This window comes from Empidonax traillii, unplaced genomic scaffold (assembly GCF_003031625.1).
Source record: "Empidonax traillii isolate 1590-97213 ecotype Southwest subspecies unplaced genomic scaffold, ASM303162v1 scaffold60:size2069287, whole genome shotgun sequence".
Classification (NCBI taxonomy): Eukaryota; Metazoa; Chordata; class Aves; order Passeriformes; family Tyrannidae; genus Empidonax; species Empidonax traillii.
In genome coordinates this window covers 1,403,609-1,419,558 of record NW_020955253.1, presented here as the reverse complement: position 1 = coordinate 1,419,558, position 15,950 = coordinate 1,403,609, and the positions used below count along the sequence as shown (strand labels likewise).

The window sequence follows — 15,950 nt, the reverse complement described above, 5'->3', positions numbered from 1 at the left end:
CTCCAAAGCCTTCCCCACCTGCAGGTGACACAAAGGGTTCTCCTTGTTACCCAGTGATTACTGCAGGGTTTCAGACATTCCCTCGGTATTTTTATGTTCAGGCCAGGCAATAATTGCTCAACCCCTTGGCAGCTGTTAAAACTAGCTTGGGTCAAGGCAAGCCCAGGCACTCTCGAGACCCTGTGCTGACCAGTCAGTCAGCCTATGGCCTTTCACCAGCCTTGGCAAGAATTGTATTTATTGGGCTACTTCATATACAATTAGATTAAAGCTTTCTGAAATCATGTGCATCTGGCTTTTATTTTCTGTCTGAGGGAGCTGTGTCGGTCACTACTACCAAATGCACTCAAAAACAGACTGAAGTCATAGCTGCAGGTCAGAAACTTCTTATTTAAATCTGGATAAAAAGATCTTTTTCTTTTTTCTTTAGCGATAAAGCAAAGACGATACAAGCAGTAAGCTAACACTGTGCTGCCTGCTTTCTCCAAACCCTATCACACTCCTTGTTGCTCCCCTGGCCTCATGACCCTCCTGTGTGCTGCACCAAGGCCCAGCTTCAGCAGGAGAGTTGTGGATGATCCTGGGGGCATTCAAGCCCATTCAGTTGTGGAACACCAGAGAACAGAGTTGGTCCTCTTGGATGAGTATTTAATTGAGGGCATCTGCAAGGGGGAGAAGAGGGAAGGGATCTCTCTTACAATTGCTATTGCTCTTCATCTTGCTTTTTGAAAAAAAAAAGGTGTTCAATTTTTTTTATTATTATTTTTATTTTTTTAAGTACATTTTAAGCTTAATTTCTGGTAAGCATCTGCTGAATCCAGTTTGCTTCCTCTTCAGTCAATAGGGAGAACATAGACTCCCTGAAAAGACTCCCAAGTCTTTTTTTCCTGTAGCTGCTTGAAAACCCAGACTGTAGAATTTTATCACCAGGATTCTTGCAAACAGTACTTTGCGACTCTGAACTATGTCTCGTTTGAGGAAGCCAAGATGCTTCATGATTTATGGATAAGGGTTTCAGAAATTCAGTTCGATTCAGAAATTGAGACTGGCAGATTGCTTTCGAAGGAAACTGCATTGTGTCCTATCACAAGCACGGCACAGACTGAAGTGGTATGTGTAAGTGTTCAGGACTGACATCGTGGTGAGGTAAGGTAAGGTACTACTTCATTAGTTCCTTATATTGTAGCTGTTGCTGAATCACCGGGACACAATCTCTAATTTAACAATTCTGCAGGACAGTCAGTGCCCTGAAATCAGTGTCATGTACCAGCCCTTAGTGCTTTTGTTGTTGATAACATGCTTTTGTGAAAGGTAAATAACTGCTTAAATAGAAGGTGGAAGATGTAGTCTCACAGCAATGTTTTTGACTTACTGATAGACAGTATTTCTCAGGCATCATCTCCTGATAAATCTGGCACCTGGGGCAAAAGCTACTAATTTCTCCCTCAGGTACATTGGAACATAGCCCTGAGGGAATAACAGGTTAGGAAATACAGAGCAATACATAGCTAGCAATATTTTGCTATTTTTAGTAGTGCTGATTTTGTTTTCCATAATAAATTTCATTTTAGTTGAATACATAGATTAAATTTGGAGGCAATTGCAATCCTATGTTTTTCTAGCTTCAAAGTTCACAAGGGTACTTTGCACATTTGACAAATTGCTTTGTAACCTAAATTTAAAAACTTCAACTTTTTTTTTTTTTTTTTTTCCAATGGGGAAGGATCCGCTGTTATTCTTCAGGGGAGATGGAAGAGAGACTATTTAAAAACTCAACTTATATAGTTATAAGAACATTCCTGCCTTTTCCCTTCCTCCAGTGCTCTGTGCTTGTCTTGGTTTGGTCACTTTTACCATAATTTTGTGAGGAGACAAATTATCAGCATCTAGATGGTTTGGAATATACAATTGCTGAAGGTGTAGGGAAACTCAGATTAGTTACATGCATTTCCCAATGCAGCTGGCTTGACTTAGGTTAGTTACATAGTGGGTTTTACTTTATATTTAAGAGAATACTTCTAATTATACTTTTCCCATGGCATGTTTTTCATGGGTGGTTCTTATTTGTATATATAAAAATAATTTTTATATGCACATATATGTTCACATTCACAGTTCACTAGCTTTGTAACGTTCAATTAAGCTTTTTAAGCATTAAGGAAACAAGAGCTGCACATGGATTAAGATCTGATGGTTATGTGTCTAGTCATTCCACAGAGCTATAAAATGTCTCTTCACCTTTTCAGTTTCTCTTTTACCTGCTTTGCTCTAGTCCCCATCAGTATATGTCAATCTCTTTGTGCAAGTCTGTCTTTGTTGCATCTGTACTTCATGTTTGTCAGTTTGTTTAGTGTTTTTTCTGGTTTGTGTTTGCACTGCTTGTTGAGAGTGTGTGTGAGGATTCTTTGATTACATGTACTTAAGTTATACGGAGATTAAATGGCATAAAGATAGATACTAAGATTTTCTTTGTCTCTCCTGTTCACCCATATGAAATATAAACTCCCCCAATACCATCAAATAACCTATGTTAAATATTTTTCTTTCTGATACCTGCTTCTTGGCAACCTTGATTAACTTACAGACAACATCTTGTATGACTAATCCTACCCAACAGCTTTGTGCAGCTGTGTATGAGGCAGGACGAGCTGTATGAGGCAATCTGTATGAATTGAAGGTGTGCAGCAGCACATTCATTGTTCTCAGCTGAATGAAACCTCCCCAGAAGATGAGTGTGTCCAGAAATGATAGCTGAGCAGTCTGAACCCCTTCATTCACCCTGCTGCCTGTGCTCATGCTTTCACCTGGATGCGTTAAGAGCCTATGATATTAATCAGAACGGCTCCAGTCTCAGAGCTTATCTACATCAGTGGTTTTAAAAGTGCACTCTTCTGTCAGCATCACTGCATCTGCACAATAAATTTTGCTAGCTTAAGCTATGACTTCTAGTAAATTCAACTATGCTGGCAGAACTTTTCAGTACAGACTGGATCTGTCGGTACTGTCCTTTTTTACGCGTGTTGTTCAGCTGTACAAATACAGGGACAAGATTTTGATGCCACAAAGTTCAAGTACAGATGTAAGGTATTTTCTCCTTTTTCTAATGCCTGCATTTCTTCAGTCTTGGACCGCCCCTTAGGAGTAGGAGAAAATTATCAATTTTTTTCTGAAAGTGAAATGCTTTTAAGTGTAGCTACTGTAGTGGAAAGAACTTTAACTTGGGCTTACTACCATGCTATGGAGTTATTCACTTTAGGAGGGACATGAGCCCCTTTACTCCATTGTGTAGATCAAGGCAACTTCCAGATCCTCTTCACGCATCCCATGCACTCTTTCTGTTTCCTAGACAATGGAGCAAAAGTTAATGCTTGGAAGTGCCTATACTGCAATGAGATTTGTGTCCTTGAATATACAGTAAGAAAGTTACTAACAGTTTCATATTAAGTATAAGATCATGCAAACAATTAATGTTCCACTCTGTGTTTCATAATAAAAAATAATTAGAAAAATTTGAAACAGGATGGACATTAAAATGGCGGCTCATCCATCCATGTAGTCCATATGGACTTGTCTGAGGCGTTTTGACTGTCGCTGTGGGAAAGATTCTCTTCATTGTTCTGCTTGTGTTTTCCATGTCCCATAAATGAGTGGAAACCTGCAGTCTTCCTGGCTTTCAGTCTTGCACCTGTGCTTGCTAAACTTACTGGGTAAGAAATGCAACTATATATTGTTTAGTTCTGGTGTAACTGAACTGTGGAACTTTTCTACTAACTCTTATTGGACTTAAAAGGATTTATTTGATAATTGTGAAATATTTTCATTATTAAGTTATAGTTAAGTGTCCATGTGTTTGGAGATCAAATTTTCATTTATGTTATTAAGAGAGATTTTTAAAGGATGGAAATTGCCCATCCTTTAAAAGTCACCTTCAGATCTGTTGCTGAATTAGGATTTTTAATCAATTATTGTAGTAAGAAATTCCTAGTATTATATTAAGTGGTAATTTAAAGGATTTAAAGAAGTAACTTTGCTTCCCCCTAAAAGCATAATGTTAAGCTGCTCAGTACTTACTGCAGAAGCTTGTGCTTATTTTGCAAAACTGGGATCACTTGTCAATGAAGCATTTTTTCAAATTGAGACTGGTTTATCTGAGATGTGAGTGCAGTGGGCCAGGTGCTGTCACTGGGTTCTGCCAGCAGCAGGTCAGCTCCATCCCCATGGTCAAAATTTTGTGGCATGTGGAAGCACATCTAGGTACCATACCTGCCAATAACATACACCAGTGGAAGAGGAGGTCAGCAGGAGGTAGTTCTTTGTCCTACTTCCCCAGCTTCCTGAAGGAGATTTTGAATTTTTAAAGGTTAATTGTTCTTTAAGTACTGTTACCAGGGAGGATCTTGGTTGTAGTCACGTAGGGCCATGCCAGAATAGGCTGTGTAGACACTTTCAGAGAGAAACATGGTCCTTTGAACGCAATTGCTAATTACTGTGGGAAATTTTGTGTCTTACATAGTTAGCCAAAGAACTTACTTTAAAAATGCGTTATTCTTTTGTTTGCCCTAATCAAAGTCTTAGTTCTGTTGAAACTGGAGACAAAACCTGGGAGGTAAGAATGGAATGGTGTGATTACAGGACAGAAAGGTTTTGTATGACCTTTAAGGTAAAGCTAAAAATCTGATGCAGTGAAAGGGATGGTCTAGAAGAGAGTTAGAACAGGGATTGTAGAAAGGAAGTGATCCAGCAGGGCAAACAACCTCCAGCCTTTACTGTCAGCTGATGTTGGATCGTGCTGAAGAAGAGACAATTAGAGGTTATGACAAGAGGACACAGCTTGTGCAGAGAGGGAAGCAGGAACCTGGGGAGTAATAGAACACATGACAGCTGATACAGTCTGAATAGATGGAAGAGTTAAATACAGTAGAAAGTATTGCTAATGTAAATATAATCAAGCTAAACAGTGCTTTACTACATGCTATGTCGGAAGTAGCTGATAATTTTTCACATTACTGTGTTAGGAGCAGTAAATGAATGTTGTGACAGTATGAATATAGACTATTTGTGTTTCTATCAGGATTTTCCATATTTGGGACTTTTCTTGTTTGTATCTGAATGGTTTTGATTTGTTGCTCTTTTGAGAAAGATGGGGGGCTGCAAACGGATAAGTTTGAACATAACAGAGTTCTTGAGCATTAAAAAAAAATGGCATCATGCTTTATAAATCTTTGTAGTCACTCTTCATTAGGATGAGTCACTAAATAATTCTTCAGGCTGCAACAGGATTCTAATTATAGTGTGACTCGGACTGAAAAATCTGGTTACCTGTCAGATCATTATGAAAAGAAAAATCTTGTGAATGTCTCCTGTTTATGTGGAATTTCAGTTTTCACTATGAGAATCTGTACTTGGAAACTAAGGGTGATACTGCATGTCTCCTATGCCATGGCACCACAGCCATAGCTTCAGCTCCTACCCTTAGCTATTTTTTAATTCCCTCTCCCATGTGTCCTCAATGACATTCCTGTTGCAGTTTCCTCAGGTCCTCCTTTAATTTCCAGACACTTTTACAAGAGCATTTTCAGCTCAGCCTTGTGACTGTATGCCCAGCTCTTGCATGTCACATGCAATATATTTCATTTCCCTTATAGTGACTTGAGAGATGTATTGTTTTTGAAACCTCACTACTGTCAGATTGAAATTAACTCTGAGTTGTTGAAGGGGGAGTTGAATGATCGACAGCCTTTTCAGATGATGAAGCTGACATACTGATAGCTTTGTTCTCCAAACAGAAATGCAGAAACAATTGTGCTGTGCATGCTTGGGGATTTGGGGACTGGAGCACCTTTGCTGATGTTCGTGGCTTGCTATATGTTGTTCGTGTGTCTACTTCTCCATCACGCTTGTTTAAAGAATCCCTGGATTTCTGTGGCTTTGTTCCACAACAGAAAAGAACTACTTGGAAGAACTCAGAAGGTGCAAAAGTAAATTTAGGAGACACCATTTGAGAAGGAATTATACTTGCATAAATTAGAAGACCATTAAGATAGGCTGAGCAAGAACACGGTGAGGGAGAAACAATGTGTAGAAGATGGGAACGGAAGGAGATGATGTCATAAAGGATAAATTTCAAGTTTAAATGAGTAGAGGGAAGTATTTAGGCCTTTTTTAGTTGCTGCTGAGTAATGAATTACCCAGTGCTGACTCTTTCCGAGTTCATTACTTTTCTCTGAAGTAAATGAGTCACAAAGTTTCCCCTTTGTGAAGTTTTCTTTGTTCTCTTCCTCTACTCCCTTTTTGGTCTTAATAAGTGTTGCTATAATGAGTGCTACTGATTCTGTCTCCTTCCACCTTCTGTCCTGAGCTTGTTTTGTTATTCATTTTTTCTTTATACTGCAGCTTTTCTGCTCTCTTAACTTCCTCTGCCTCTCTGTCTTTTCATCACGTATTCTCATCCTCATTCTTTCTACAGAAGCGCACCACATTATTACACTCTTTCGGTCTTCATATTCTTGTTATCACTTAGCTCTCTCAGCCCTTTGAGATAAAAGGCATCTTACACAAATCCCCCAAATTAGAGGCAGACACTTCCTCTTAAGATTAGAGTTCATGACAGTTCCTCCACACTGTTCCTCCAAAGGAGGAAGAGAAAATGTCAGTGTAACTCTATACCAAGTTTCTCTGAAGAGGCTGTTCCTTTTTACAGAGCAGTTGGCCCAGTGTCTGAGCCCTTCCTTCCTCAAGGTGCAGTTTTTCTGCAGGGCTTGTTTGGGGACTTAAGAGCCATCACAGTCTCGGGCGCTGTGTGTGCATGGCCAGCTCAGGGGTAGGTTCAGTTTTCTCTTCAGAAGGTTTGTAACCTTGCTGTGGGAGGGCTCCCAGGGCACAGTTATAGCTGTAGCTCTATCTCAAATGCTGCTGTATGGTCTTTGTACCCTCACAGGAAAATGCCATCCGGAGAAGTACTCCCTTGATTCCCATCATTACAGAGGGAGCATTATCTCTTTCTGCTTGTATGAGGGAAAGCATGATAACACATGTTCTTTCCCTCTTCCCCCACTATGCTCAAGGATTTCAATTTTAAGTAATGACAGCAAAATTGTTATATGAACATCAACCTCTATGACTAACCAGAATCCTGCAGAACTCTTTATCTTGATAATTTTCCCGACTCTTATTGCAAGAAACTTCCATAACGAACATAGAGTACATTTATTTGTTGTTTCTTCTGTCTCTAATGTAGTTAAGATTTTAAGATAGACTAAGTAAAGTAACTTGTATATTAACATTACATCCTGTAGTCATGGTAGATATGAGTGTTCTGTTCCCCTGACATGCAGAAAAATGCAGAACATTTTTTACTGGTCTTCCTTATTCTTCTTGTGGGTTTTTATTTGAGTTTTTTGTTTGTCTGTTTTTAATCTGATTCTAAAATGTAGGGTTATTTAGTGACTTAAGGAGTTTGTGAACTGCCTGTCTGACAGGCCATCTGTTTCCCAATCCCCCTTAAGAAGGCTGACTTGGGATGCATCCTCTCTAGTGTCTGTGCTGGAAGACAGACTTTTTATATTAAGAAGTGAGTTTCTAGATATGATGACCTAAAATGTCCATGTATTAAGAGTCATCAGTTTGACTAATGGCATACCATGGCTACAGATCATCCTAAGCACCTCTTCAAAGTGTCATTTTTCCAGCTCAGTTGATTTCTGACATATCTCACTTTATCAGCCATTGAAGTGGAAATTTCATCACTCTTTTATGCTTTTTGAGTTTTTCTTAGTGTTTGTTTGTAATAGGTTTTATGGGTGATTAGTTGTGTGAATTGTGAAGATTTTTTTGTGGACAGAAGATTTTCTTAATTTTTGCATGTTGCACTTTGGCTTTTTAATGTACTTGTTTACATATATCAGTTGAATTTGCTTTTTTTCTTTTCCTATTAAGAGGCATCCAAGTATTATACATAATGCAATTTGTAACTAATGCAAATATTTACATTAGTTTAATCTGTAAACAATTACAGATTCAAATGAAATTATTATTACATTAAAATAATGGCACTTGCAGTCATGTATCTGTTGAACAGCACTACTTAGATGCTATTTTCAGCAACCATTGTCAATGTTGAGAACAGGCACCGTCTTGACTCGCAGCCTGTAAAATCCTCCTCTGCTCTTATTCCAGAAAAAAGTTCAAGCCTGATTCTTCTCCCAAAAATCTTAGGGTTCTTGTAGTACCTGTGTTTATGTACATTCTTGTACTACCTGTTTTTATATAGTAGTATATTATGAAAGGAGATTTAGTCCCCGTCTAAGCCAGTGTTCAGACAGTGCTTGTACTAAGTGGTCAGTGTAAAAAGAGTGATAGTTGTTAATTTGTAATAATGGTAATTAATAACAAACATAATGGTAATTCAATTATAATGAAGGCCTTTGCATCTGGGAATACTATGATTCTTCGAAATGCCTAAATTTTCAGATTCAGGTGATAGGAGGGAAATTAGTGATGTAATATTTAAGTTCCTTCCCTGTCTCCGTTTTGCTGCCTCAGGGAGCAAATATAGGCTCTGCTCCAAAGAGCATGCTGCTTACCTTACTGCTGCTTCTCCTTGTGAGGCTAAGAGACATGCTGTTTGGCCTTCCTTATAACAGTATTTCAAACTCTGTTCCTCTGTAATAAAGAAATGCACAAGTTTTATCTTCCCTTTTTTTAAATATTTTCTGTTCCTACATTGCATATATTAATGATGCTCATTATTCTCAGAACTAATTCCAGTTTTATTTTGTATGTTTTGAGATGTCTAAATTGGAGATAGACATTGAAAGGGACTATAAAACACACTATAGTAGATCCACAAATCAACCCAAGCAGTGACATAATCTATTCTATACAATTACCTCTTCATTTTAGTAACAAACATTTTATTTCTTACCTCTTTACTATTTCATACCTGTGTAGATTTTTAGGTACCAAAGGGCATAAAATATTGAGGTATATTTAGACTTCTTAGTCAGGTACCTTGGTGTTCATTGAATCAGGCTTAATGCTGGGAGAAGGCTCTCTGAGTGAGAGATGGGGAGGGAGCACTGTGTATGTTAGACACGATTGCCATCCTGTTGGCTAAACTGTAATAACCCCTTGAGGTAGTCAGATTTGAAGCTGCTGAATGAAATGCAATAATTTTCCATAACAATTTAAAAGACCTGCAGGCATGCTGAAGTTGTACCTGGGTAATTTGGATAACATTGTAGCATGACCCTGGTGCCTCTTTTACATCTTGGCAATTAAAATACATACTATGCTTTATGTCTGTTGTGCTTTTCTATATGACAGTGTAGAACTGAAATGTTGAGGCTTTTTTACTGTAAAAAAGGTAAAAAACCTGTGGTTTGGGTGTTTTTTTTTTTTTTTCCTTTTTACTACATTGGCCTTATTTCATGTCACAATAGGTGATTAGGAGGAATTGATGAAAGGCTGTTTTGGGGAATTTTAAATGCAGTGTAAAACTTCTAATGGGCATCAGTCAGCTTTGTATCTGAGACTTCAGTCATTGAAGCTCCCATGTCAGCTTTGACATTTGTGTGTGAATATACCGTGTGCTCAATTTTGGTGTTTGCACTTGATGTCTCTACAACACTTAAAGTAGAAGAAAAAAATGTGATAATGTATTTATTTTAATTATTAATTGTCTGTAACTTATCTGACTTGGAAATTAAATATTGTGCTAAATGTGCTAATTATGTCAGAGGTCTGCAATGTACCCTGACACAAAAGGGAATGAGCTCTCTGTTCCCAGTCATCTGGTCATGACAAGAATTGCTTCTCTAGTTCTTCTGCTTCCCTGCTAAATTAGATTGAAAGAAATATTTAAGTATTAATTTTAAAATGAGCATCTCCTCCTTATCGTTTCAAACCATTTTTAAAATTCAGAGTTTTTTCTCACACTGGAGAACGTACAGTGTGAGTCTGCAATCAGCTAAGCAGTGTGAAGAAATGGGATGAACATGACTGTATAAGAGCTGACATGTCAGTCTGGTGATTAGCGAACACCCTCCTGTGTAATTCAGCCAGGAGCCGGTAACACTGGAGAGATCACTGAAAAGGTCATGGGAGATCCCAATGCTCAGTGACACAGACGAGCATCCTCAGTTTTTACACTTTGAAAAGTATTAGACCAAAACTTGAAGTAACGGCACGCAGCAGTTAAATCTCTTTCGATTTTCTACAGTGTAAGCAGGCCATTTTAGGTTAGCACTGCAATATAATGTGTATTGTTCTGTAGCACGGCTGTTGTGACATGCTTTTTTGTGAGTGTGTGAGTTAGTAGTTCAGTAGCTTTGTAAATATTGCTCCATGAAAATTCCTTAATTTAGTTGGAATGAAGCTATCTGATAGACCATAAATATTGACATACGGGCAAAAATTCTTTGCAGATGAACGCGAGTGTTTTTATAACACAAAATAAATTTAATTTTATTTCCTTTAAAATTTTAATCAGATTTTTCAAATTAGTTGCTATGCATTTGGGGAACTCCCCAAAGATGCTGCTTTTGTATTACAGAAAGCAGAGGAGAAGAAAAAAAGAAAATGTGTTCAATTTTGTGCAGCAGTTGTTCATTTAAATCTGAAGACTTCAGTGGGAAAATTTATTAATATTTAAGATACAGTGATCTTTACAAGAAAGAAGCTGAACAGATGCAGTAAATGACAGTTTGAATTCTTTTATTAAAATTGTTTTCTCAATATTTGAAAATAGTTCTCTTATTTGGGGGTGAGGGGTGTAAAAAGGTGGTGATTTATAATGGGACAAGTTAAGATCTTACAAGGCCATCTGCAGGTCTTTTGTTTGACTTGTCACTTCTGACTTACTCAAACAGTAACACAGATATTTGTTTCTGTGTTCTGCAAATATATTTGTGCTCTCTCTCTGTGCATGTTGTCTGATCATGGTAGAGAACATTTATTTGTAGACAGATCTGTAAGAGAGCTTTTATTCTGCCTTCTTTTAGATATGTGTAGTAATTCATTGATGAAGTAATTTCAAAGACAGGAGCCTGAAGATGATAACTGTTTCCTGAGACTTGCTAAGAGATACTATTAGTTTTAAAAGTTAAAGATTACTGAAATTAAACAGGTGTTTTGTATAATGCCAGATTCAAAAAGATCAGGTTCTTAAATCCTAACTTTTATTTCTTTTTTTTCCCCCAAAAAATCGGCTAGTCTTCATTATTGTGGCAGGGTAATCACCGCTAAAGTGTCTCCATAATGTGGTACTGTTAAACAGCTTGTATTTTTTTTAACCTTTTCATCCTTTGCCTGGACAGGCAATACATAACTCAGAGAATTGGTTTTTGAAATTTTATTGTATTCATTGACTTCTGTGGGAAACACATCAGTACTTCCTCCATGCTACAGCAAAGATTAAATCTTTGATGATTTCAATTTGGTATAGTAAGAAAATGTTGTGCTAAAATTTTGATTTATTGGTTTGGGTTTTGTTGTGGGTTTTTTTTTTAACGTTATAAAGTATTTTGAAAACTTGAAAAAATATTAAAATTGTTTAATCTTGGACGATGAATAGTGTGCATCATTTTTCCTATGGTGCAATTTAGAGATGCTAGGAATTAGTGGCCCTTTAAAGTCTTGAAAGGCTTAGATGAAAGGAGAGATATGCTTTCACAAAGTCTTTACACTGGCAAAAGAATTCCTGTGTGTATTTCTTAATAATTATTTTTAAATTTACAATTCAGTTTAGTGTTAATAAAATGCAAAGTTTATAAAATGCCTAGAAAATTGTTTTCATGTGGAAAGAACTTACATTCATTAGTTAATCAAATATTTTAAAGTCTGAGCATTTCAGATGCCTAAAAAAGTGTGCTATGTGGTCATACAGATACCTACACAGTCATAATTAAATTAATTGTTCTATTATAAAACTTTGTCTTTTCTGATCATGTAGAAATTTCTTTTTAACCACTTAACATTTGAAAATAAAAATAAAACTAGAAGCTTAAATGAAAGTCTTTGTTACTTTTTTTAGTCTAAATTGAGATTTACATAGGTCAAGAAATGCAGAAGCTTTTTTGGAAAATTTCAAAGCAGGATGATAAAGGACTGGCTGCCATTCACAGGCTTGAATTATAGTTTTGTAGTAAATATTCTCTAAAATATTCTAAGTGACAGCTAATTTGTTTGATATTATATGTTTAAATAAGTAAAGAGATATAAAGCAACCTTGTTTTTGCTGAAAAGAGTGTAAATGGAGGTTGCTGTTGCTATGTAGTATGTGCTGTAAACTGTCATTTTAATTCTACATCACAAAGGACTTGACTGATAGTACTTTGTAAAATAATCAGTTGTGTATTTTTTTAGTTTAGCTTGTCTCAGTTTTATTTTTCTACTGTTAGGCACTAAGGAGAAAGTTCTCCCTAAGACAAAGGAGAGAACTCTAGTATATTAAGGTATTAAACAAGAAATATCAAAGTATCAATTAAAAAAGTGCAGTTGCAAAATATTCAAATTGTTTAGATGTTTTGTCAGCTGTTTAAAGATACAAATTATATTCTTTATTTTATTTTAGCACTTCTCTTTAAAAAACAAAAGCAAAATTTACAGACTGTTTCTTTCTGTCAGAAATGCAGGTATTTTGGTTAAGGGTTAAGTCTGATTTTGAAAATTAAGTGTAACGAAATATTAAAGAAAAATAAATAGTCATAAAACTAAGATTCTTACTGTAATATTCCTGAAAAACTTGAGGGAAGGAAAAACTTTTTCTGTCATATACAAATGAAATATTTTCTTGCTTTCCAGCACAACTTATATAGAACATACTGGCTTGGAGAAACCATCCTGAACATCACCTAAAATGTTTTTGTAGCTTGCCATGAAATCATGTGTTCATGTTCTTTAATGAGAACAATATTCTTCAATTAGAAATTACAATAAAGTCACAGAAGTCTTAAAGTATAGAAAGAAGTATAAAAAACCCAAATATTAAACCCACAAATTTCTGACAAGCAGAAGGAAGTCAGATTTGTTCTTAAAACATACATTCTTCTCAGAAGGAAAAACAACTTACATACAATTAAATTTAGGCAAGTAACGCGTTCCTTAAACTGAAAAACTACATTTTTTTTCTTCCAAGTTCTCAGTCTGCTTTTGATCTTCTAATCTGTTGTATAAAATTCAGTAGTACTGTGTTGTTGTTCACAAGAATTTCTTTGCTCGTGCTTTAGATCAGGGTAGCTTGTGTGTGGAATTCTGGGAAGTCTCGCAGATATGCACAGAAGTGCTTCTCACTCATTGCTGAGCAGATCTTTCTCTCTCTTCCAGGCAGTTAGGGAGCAATTACAGCAATTAGAGATCATTGTAACACATCAGTGGTTGTCTTTCTAATTTTATTATAGGTGAATGTAAGCTGAATGTAGAGAAGACTTCCAAATAAGCTGGACTGATGTGCACAGAGAAGGAATGAAGTATGGATGTGAAGGAACGTAGGCCTTATTGCTCCCTGACAAAGAGCAGACGGGACAAGGAACGGCGCTATACAAATTCTTCTGCAGAAAATGAGGAGTGCAGAGTGCCCACGCAGAAGTCTTACAGCTCCAGTGAAACCTTGAAAGCTTTTGATCATGATTCCTCTAGGTTGCTGTATGGAAACCGGGTAAAAGATTTGGTCCACAGAGAAGCAGATGAGTATACCAGACAAGGTAGGCAAGATGTTTTAATTCAGAGTGTGTAAATTCATTAGGTCCAAGGTATTCTTGCTGCAGGAAGAGTATGCCATTATATCAGTTTCATCAGTTTTGATAATATTCTACACACATAGTACACTTCACTTTTATCTCCCTAAATGTTTACAAATATGGGGAAGCATTTTGTACTATCTTTGAAATAAATAATATATGATGCACAGGAAGTAAATGGCCCATGTTGGGCAATGGGTCAGTGACAATATAGCAGAGTCAAGTGTGAAGCATCCAGGCCTTAAAATTCAAAAACTAGACCCCCAGTTAATCAGCTCATTAACAGATTTCCCAAAAGTTTCACACTCCTGTATATCTAAAGTGTAAATAGCTATAAAATTATTAAAAATAAACAAATACACCTGTTTCAAGAAGGCCAAGCCCTATGAATAGGTTTGTGGAAACATAGTATGTGTGGATGAGTGTCCAAATAATGCATTAGCTCAGTGCCTTTATCTTTTAGCTCACAAGGGCAGTAACAGAGCTCTGTGCAGTGAGTAAGGTGAATTAGTTCACAATTTACGCATTGTAGGGTGTTGGAGAATTTTTTCAGTGGATATCTATGATATGTAACCAGACAGTAACAAATTGCTAAAGCTCACTGTTGGATTTCCATGTCCATCACTGGAAAGACATGGGAAGTCTATCCAAGGAGATGCTATGATCCTGGGCATCTTGCTGTAACTGACTGTGCTTAAGCAGAGGGTTAAAGACTAGATGATCTCAAGAGGTCCCTTTGGACCTCAGTGATTCTGAGAAATTGAACTTGGCTCCAGGTAGGGTTCAGCGCTTACGCATCACTATAGGATTCAAAACTGTAGTGTCTGGAATTGACACTTTTACATTTCCACAACTAAGCTACTTATTATAAGGAGGGGGAAAAAAAAAAGTTAGAACATGTGGAGAGTACTGCAGCCCAGCTATCTAAAAGTATAAACCTAGGCCCAGAACTATGTGAACCTAAGCCTCAGTCTTCTGTTTAAATCTATCTTCTCTTTTATGCAGAAGCAAGAATAGATTTAGGTATGGAAAAATAAATTTTTCTCCTTGTGAGGAAGTCCGTAGTTTTAATTTTAGAATGTTTAAAATTATTTTCCCCATTGGTGTCTTTTCTTTGTTCCGCATAGAATAACATTAGAAAGAGAGCTGGGCAGATGGTGTTGACTTTTTTTGCCTACCAATGTTTGTAAGGCAAATAAAAATATTTCTCTTAGGCTTATGTAGCTGAGGCTTGCTGCTACTGTAGTCTACTTTCTGCTGTTTATTTTTGGCTTCTGTGATGTGTTAAAACTTCAGGTCATCACTATTTTCTAGTTTTCAGGTCATTAGTCACCTTGACATCATTCCTTTTATGAGGTAAATTCAGGAGGAAGTTTTCTAAGACCTGTACTGTAGGCACTTTCTTAGTACTAGTGAGGAAATTATAACAAAACAGGCACCATTTATTTAATGAATTCATAAACTATTGCCTGAATAGAGTGCTATTCTTTTTTAAATAGCAATAAAAATTGGAAGAAGTTATGTGGTCTGGCATGTGACACATGGTAGTGCACTGAGCCTTGGGTTTTATTCCCTCTTCCCTTTCTTCAGAAAAGCACATAGTATTTAGCCAATACTTATTGCCCAATACGCAATAAATTACAAGTCTATAGGCCTAAAATGGTAGTCTGGGATGTATAATGTCCTCTTCACCTTTCAGTGGTCTCAGCACTGTCATCTGTGCCCATTTGATTTCCCTCATTATCCTTTCAATTCGTTTTTTATCGCTTATTGGCTTCCTGTAATGCAGGCTGGTGTGGCACCTTTGGGGGACTACCTGCAGGTTTGATAGGGTCAGGTAATAAAGGGCTTGTTTTGCAGTCCTAAGTAGTGTATTCCTTTGATTCATCTTTGACTGAGAATTTTCAGCTTCTGGCATGGGAAGTATTTTGTGAAAAAGGTCTTGAAGGTCATTCCAGAGGACTTTAAATAATATATAAAACATGCTTTCCTGTGGTTTTCGGGTTCTCTCCCCCCCCCCTCCACCTCCCCCCCCCGCCTAGAAATAGAGTATAGATATGTGGCTTTGTTGACAGCCTGCTAAATCAACAAGAAATAAATCTATAAGTAAAAAAAGACAAGCAGTAATAAATAATTTAATTGGGAACTTATTTTAAAATTAATCATGATCAGTGTTTCAGTTTTTTGGCCCAGACTGTGTAAAATAACAATATG

The 15,950-nt window shown here is 36.8% G+C and overlaps 1 protein-coding gene across 4 annotated transcripts in view; it reads left to right on the top strand.

Moving 5' to 3' along the window:
* Nucleotides 1-15,950, top strand: part of TENM3 (teneurin transmembrane protein 3) — an 869,819-nt gene that overhangs the window by 540,604 nt on the left and 313,265 nt on the right. For all 4 annotated transcript variants that reach the window (XM_027879901.1, XM_027879899.1, XM_027879900.1 and 1 more), the window contains one exon: nucleotides 13,398-13,700. In XM_027879901.1, the coding sequence (XP_027735702.1) occupies nucleotides 13,469-13,700 (232 nt within the window). In that variant the 5' untranslated portion in view covers nucleotides 13,398-13,468. The remainder of the gene's footprint in view (nucleotides 1-13,397; nucleotides 13,701-15,950) is intronic.